This window comes from Anabas testudineus, chromosome 6, assembly GCF_900324465.2.
Source record: "Anabas testudineus chromosome 6, fAnaTes1.2, whole genome shotgun sequence".
Classification (NCBI taxonomy): domain Eukaryota; kingdom Metazoa; phylum Chordata; class Actinopteri; order Anabantiformes; family Anabantidae; genus Anabas; species Anabas testudineus.
In genome coordinates this window covers 6,637,094-6,643,677 of record NC_046615.1, presented here as the reverse complement: position 1 = coordinate 6,643,677, position 6,584 = coordinate 6,637,094, and the positions used below count along the sequence as shown (strand labels likewise).

Genomic DNA, 6,584 nt, shown 5'->3' with positions numbered 1-6,584 from the left:
GAGAGTCCGGGTACCTAAGTTCAAGTTGGCGCAAATGTGCGCGCTCGATTAGAAAAGAGCTGCATGAAGCCAGTGCTTCTTTAATTTCTGCAATCCTTTGTGAAAAATACAGTCAGGTGGATTTCAAGGACAGTGAGGTGAGATGCCCCCACCCAGGCTTCCTGTCCTAATCACTTTGCGCGCAACGGGGGCGCGGTTCCCTCTCAAATTAATCGAAACTCGAAACTATTTCAGCCTAATCTCCGGACACAATGTCATCAAGGCAACGTAAAAAAGAAAAACATTACAATTATAACATTTACAGCACAATAGTATCACCTGTAAATTGTGCCCCCAGCTTTCTCCACAGTTTAGAGAAATGTAGATAGTTGGTGACTCTAAATGAGCTCCAGTATTCCCGTGACCCCTCTTTCAGCCAGTTGTTTGGAGGTGGGAGATAAGAAAACCCTTCACCAGGATAATGTAGCTTTGTTCTTGGAGCTGTATTACCAAAAGATGCTTGTCTTATGACATTGCAATTCCATGCAGGAAGTGGAAGACATGACCCAGACATAAAATCTAATTAAACACTGAGTGTCACACATGAGAGGAAATCTTAGTTTCCAAGCAGGAAAGGCAGTGATATATTTAAATGGCACTGAACATCTGGCCAAACCTCTGGCTGTGTAATAAGAAACTAGACTCAGTGTTCAGTGCTGACTTTGAAACCCACTGACTGCTGCAGATCAACACATGCAGCATCACGCCAACCTCTGCAACACCGGTGCCAAATTTGCACAAGGCTCCGAAAAACATATGTCATTATGCTCACAGATTTGTCTGCGTCTCCGGCCTCACCCACTCTCATTTTGTCCTTGAGAGGCAGCTCATTAGGTTGTACCTGAGGGAACTACTAAAACAAGCAAACACTTTGTCCAGGCCCTTATGGCTGCTAACAGAGCAGACAACACATTAGTGAGAGTAGAGATGGAAACTCAAGAGGTGTGGAGGTGGGGTCTGTGTTTGTGTGTGCGCGCGTGTGTGCTGAGAACAGAAATGTTCAGCTTATTGAATCCCTCCATCACTGTTCGTTAACCTAGGGCGCAGCACGCGCCCAGGGCTGGTTAGCATATGCAACATTACACTGATCACACACTGGACCGTTATTTCTTAGACAGCTTTTTTCTCCCCTCCCGCTGAGATGATGTTTCAGTCACGGCAGTGGGACGTGCCCTGCGCTCTGCCTCATTGTCACGGCAATGCAATATGCCTTTTTAATTTTGTCTGTCGTTTTCCTGTGTTTCATTGCACACATACTCAGGCACACATATACAGAGGGGAACACTCACACACCCGCTGAGACCTAGGCAGATTCCTCCTACACTGGACCAGCTAACTCGTTTATGTGTTGCAAAACCCTGAGTACCCTCTGTGTTTCCCCGCCATCGTTGTTTTTTATTAATCTCACACATACCTGAAACTGCCCACCCTCCATCTCACACACACCGTGGTGCAATACACCAAAAGCTACATGCACGCGTGCAACAAAAGACGCAAAGGGCTGCAGCAACCCTGTCAGTACTAATAGCAAGCCTCAGTCTGGCGGATTAAGAGTTTAATCCCTCACAGGCAAGAGGGGGCTGAGATGAGATAGGAGCGTGCATGGGGTCTGATGAGCAGCGGTGTGAGGTGTGTGCAGGAGAGGAGCAATGAGTCACTCAGCTATTTAAAAACAGTTTGAACACACAACTTTTATACAGATGGCCACTTAAAGGTCCCACACGATGGTCCCGTCCACATTTTTCACTGACCGATTCTCTTTTTCTTCTCTTTCCTCTAACATCCGAGTCTATTTATGATTCTCTAACCACACTTCACTGCTGCAATTTGTTTGATCTCTGAGGTAGCAAGTTTTGATCAGGTTAATTGCTCTCTCAGTGGACGGTGTGAATAGACAGATTAGCACTCAGCGCACAGGATGGAATAAACAGCAAGGCAAGTGGGCTGACAGAACAGAGAGGAGGTAGAGAGAGCCGGAAAAGGAACGGAGTCATGATAATGAAAAGGAGGTACAGAAGACGAGGGAGGGCTTTAAGTGGGGAAAAGAGAGGGGAACGGTTGATGGGTGGAAAACATGTTTTAGAGGGCAGGAAAAGAGATGGTTGAAGATTAGGGGAAACACAGAAGTGGAATTAAAACGAGAGGACAGGTTGATGAAACACCAGGCTGATACAGTAAGACAGCATCTACATTAGGTCGTTTCTAATTAGCGTCTCTGACAACAGAGTTCATATGACCCTGAGAAAATATTACTTCCATGTGAATTAAACATCTGAACACTGCGATGCGGACCAAAAACACTGCGATGAAGCCATAAACAAATCCTTTGATTTACATGAGACTCGTCTTGTAAGCTGCAGCAACGTTCCCTCGAATAAAGTCGACTGCAGCTGGGTGAAGCAGGACAAATGAGGATTTGCAGCAGCACCGGCAAATAAAGACCTTTTGATACAGTTTAACCTTGACAAATAGCCAAAAGAGCGTAAGTGGTAGCTACAGTGAGTTTTATAATAGGCTTTCCTGGATTGGATAAACAAACAGATTAACAGTGTTAGGGTTACATTCAGAGAGGCTGATTCCTGCTCTAAACAGTACTGGAACTGAAACAGAGAGTTTTCATTATTATCATCCATTACCGTCCAACTGTATCATCCATTGTGAGTAAAATGTAAGGCGGTGGGGGAGACTCCCTCGAGGAATTGAACGTCATTTAAAATCCGGATAGTGGGTTAATTCTTTGTTTAAACTGGACTCAGTGCATATGACAACATCCTGATCAATAACCATTATCTTCTCTTAATACCTTTCCAATGATGAGCAGTGGCTAAATTGCAGAAACCACAAATTCTTAATGTAAAAATAGACACAATTGCAGATTCTCCAGTGGGCAGAGCCAGTCCACATGAGCCGGTGCTCAATGTGCTGCGGGGGTAAAATAATTAACATTCAAAGCAGGTTCTCTGCTTATCAACAAGGCTCCCAACTGACTTCAAAATCCCTTTCAGCATAAAAGGGAATCCTATACAGCAGGTGGGGAACACTGGCTGCTGCCGCTGTCTCCTCAGTGTGTCCGTGTCTGTCATTAATGTAAACGTCTTCTTTTCATCCCAGTCTGATCCTACGCATTTTTTCACTTTTTCTGGATGCAGCCAATATGATGCAAACTCCTTGACAACCTTTGCTTTGTGAGAGGATTTCGATTCAGCCTTCAGCTGATCTGAAATGCAGGAAAACCCTGAGACAAATTCAAACTGCTTAAAGAAGTGGGTTGACATAGAAGGACCCCCCGCCCACACACACACACACACACAGGTCAGGTGTCTTTAAGAAGACTGTTTCAAAACTATTAAGCAACCATTGGAAAATCACTCAACACCCAATTGGTGTCTCTGCTCTTGGCTGAAAGCTTTGCTGCTGCATTTTATACGAGCCTAAAGATGTGAGGAGCTCTTTATTCATGCAGGAATAAAGGGAACTGCTATCACCCAAAAGAGGAGAGATAAACATGTAGGGGTGGGGGAAAAAAAGGGCAGTACTTCTTGAAATGAAATACATTTCTGAAGAGATTTCTCAGCTAAAGAAGGCAAAGCTGAGAAAAACACGCTGACCTGTTCATCAAACCTTGTGATCTGAATTACATACGGTGTTATTGCTAAAATTCAGACGACTTAGTTCATAACAAATCACATGAAAGGAGGTTGAAGGTCCATTTCTTTTATTCATGATGATGGGCGTAAATGCGATTTGTGTACAGCAGCACTCAAATCTCACAAGCTCCAAAGCCCTATATCTATAATCCCACACACTTGAAGTTTCTGTTAGTGCTCTTTATCCAGGTGCCTTTGGGTGACACTGTCTATCTTGTCCCCCAGACTGTGTACTTCAATAGAGGTTAGGTCAGAGTTTTTTTTTTATTTTTATTTCTCCTTCCTTGGATGATTTGATCCTGGAAGTTACCTTTCTATGAGACAACTGTGGGATTGAAACCTGATGATGTGAAACACGATTCAGGCGGGGCTCTCGTTACACTCTCAAGTTCCCGCTCAGGTACGCTCCTCTACTTCTCTGTCTCATTACAGGTAACAGAACACACGGTATCTCACCCCGGGATCAAAAGAGAGCTCTCGATGATTGAGCGATAGCATCGCTGGCAGGACGAAGAACCAAATCAGGCCAGCTGATCAGCTGCGGCCACCTCTTCATCAGAATCATCGTTAATTGAATAGCTATTGATTCTCTTGAGTGGGCTTGTTAGGTTTTCACAAATCTGAAGAGCGGCTCTCATTTCACATGCATGTGGTCACGTCAGGCAGTGAGAGTGTGCGTTTAATGTGTTTATTGGAGTGTGCATCGCTCTTCTTGTAAATAATTGGCTACAAATGGACACAGACATGATGATGTGAAAACCGATAGAGAGGAATTCATTCCACTGGGCACTAATACGTGATGCTGTGATGTTGTGTCTGCAGTGTTCTTTCGTTCCGTCCTCTTCACGACTTCAAATAGTAAATAGGCTACATAGTTAAATATCTTTTTCTGTTTTAATTGTGTTTATTGTTTTTACTTCCTGCTTTGTTGCGTTGTTGCCTACAGACAAATCCTACAGTTCACTCGTTGTGAACGATGTTAGTGAAGGATTTGTTCCTCCTCATAGTTTCGTACTGTATCTATTTCACATACACCGCCTGCAGGAGGCAAACCCTGGGTTTCTCCTCCTACTTGGAAGGATGCAGAGAGGGGTAAGGAGATGAAAGTGCTACGTGACTGAAGGGTGGAAATTTTTTTCAGAAGCATATCAGAAGTGGTTTCTGTCTATATACCCTCTGTCAGCACCCACCCAGACCATGCTGACGACACCGCCGTGGTGGGCCTCATCTCTGGTGGGGACGAGATGGCATGCAGGGATGAAGTCCAGAGGCTGGTGGGGTGGTGTGCGGACAACAATCTGGTCCTAAACAGGACCTGGGGCTGCACCAGAACACATAAGAAGGCACTATAAAGAGTCATCAACACCATCCAGATCATTGGCCACCCCTCCCGTATGAACCTTTACAACACCTGTTGCTTCAAAAAGGAACAGGGCATTACGAGGGACTGTACACACCCTGGACAGAGGCTGTTTCAGCTGTTGCCCTCTGGTAGGATAGATTCAGGACTTCTCAATCTGGCAGGGAGTGGGTGGAGTAGCCTGGGACAGTGTAGAAACATTTCTGTGAAGGGAACGTTTGAGAACATTTAATGAATGGATGGAGGAAAGCTAGAAAACAGAGGAAACATGCACAAAGACAGAGTCCTGAGATGTGTTTTTAAGGATTTGACTCAGGTGTTTCATTGCTGCTGAATCTCTGAATCTTGGTTCTCAATGCTCATCAGTCATACACATCTCCTGTTGTTTATTATGGATTTGGTTCAGGTTTTATTTGTTTTGTTCTTAACTGTAGACAAATATTGGGAAATGTTAGTGCATAAACACTCCTCGCACGTTGGCCAGTGGCTGTGCTGCGTGCCTCTCCGCGTCGCCAGTGGTGTGTTTACACTAGTCCCTGTTTAATCTGGGCAGCCTAGTATGTGCTCAGAGTCAGCTGCCCTCGCTGTTAATCACGGCGTCCCCTCTAAACATATCAGCTTGTCATAATGCATGTCAAGTGGTCATTTTTTACTCTAACTGCCCCTGGGTTTTGGCAGGGTGGAGGGGTGGGGGTGGGGGACGTGACCATACTTTCACTTCCAGAGGCATGCAGACAATCAGTCTCTGTGACAGAGGCAGAAACAAAGTGGGAGTGAGGGCTCTGAAAATGTGTTAACAGGAGGTGAGAGCACAGACACTGGACTTATTGAACCTTTCCATCACTGCTCAGTAGCCTACAGGAGACCATATGCACACAGTTTGTTAGTATGTGACTGATCATACACACAGGACTTGTTTGTTCTCACCCATTTGATGCCTCAGTCACAACTGAAACAGATTAGCTGGCCTGCAGTCTGTCTCACTGTGACAACAGTCACTCTGTCATCATGTCACCTGCTTTATCAGTTTGTCCCTGCAGTGTTGTCCATTTCATTTGCATCTGATCTAATACAACACGTAAACATGAAACCGGGTATTTTAATGTAACCAGACAACCTGTCTTTAACTACTTCTTGGGTATTTTCATTTGACTTAATTACTTAATTGGGAAAAGGAGGAAAGGAAATATTTCCACAGAAGCACCTTGAAGCCCGTTCTGCTCATATTTAGGATGTCTGGCACTGTTGTAGCTCACGCTCCCATTGCTCATTTGGACTCAGTCTGGACTGCTCACTGCTTGTTAGTTTGAGGCACAGGTGCTTGGGTGACAACATAAACAACCGGAGCCTCAGCAGGGTGACTAAAAGTCTCCTGAGGGGAAAGGAGTGGGTGGGGGGGCGGGTGAAAGAAATGAAAGGCAAAGAAAGTCTCTTTACAACTCTTTCTAAACCCAATGAAAATGAATAGCTCTAGTATGGATTTCAAGCCACCTGAGTTTATCATGCACTTTAATTCCTAATACACTGTAAACATTTCT

General features: G+C 44.7%; 1 protein-coding gene across 1 annotated transcript in view; it reads right to left on the bottom strand.

The window, feature by feature from the left end:
- Positions 1–3,757: 3,757 nt before the first annotated feature.
- si:dkey-246g23.2 (solute carrier family 66 member 2) overlaps positions 3,758–6,584 on the bottom strand; it is a 62,963-nt gene continuing 60,136 nt past the window's right edge. The window contains exons 5-6 of the mRNA XM_026364755.1: positions 5,144–5,249; positions 3,758–5,007 (exon numbers count right to left, since the gene is read on the bottom strand). Coding sequence (XP_026220540.1) covers positions 5,189–5,249 — 61 coding nt within the window. The 3' untranslated portion in view covers positions 3,758–5,007; positions 5,144–5,188. The remainder of the gene's footprint in view (positions 5,008–5,143; positions 5,250–6,584) is intronic.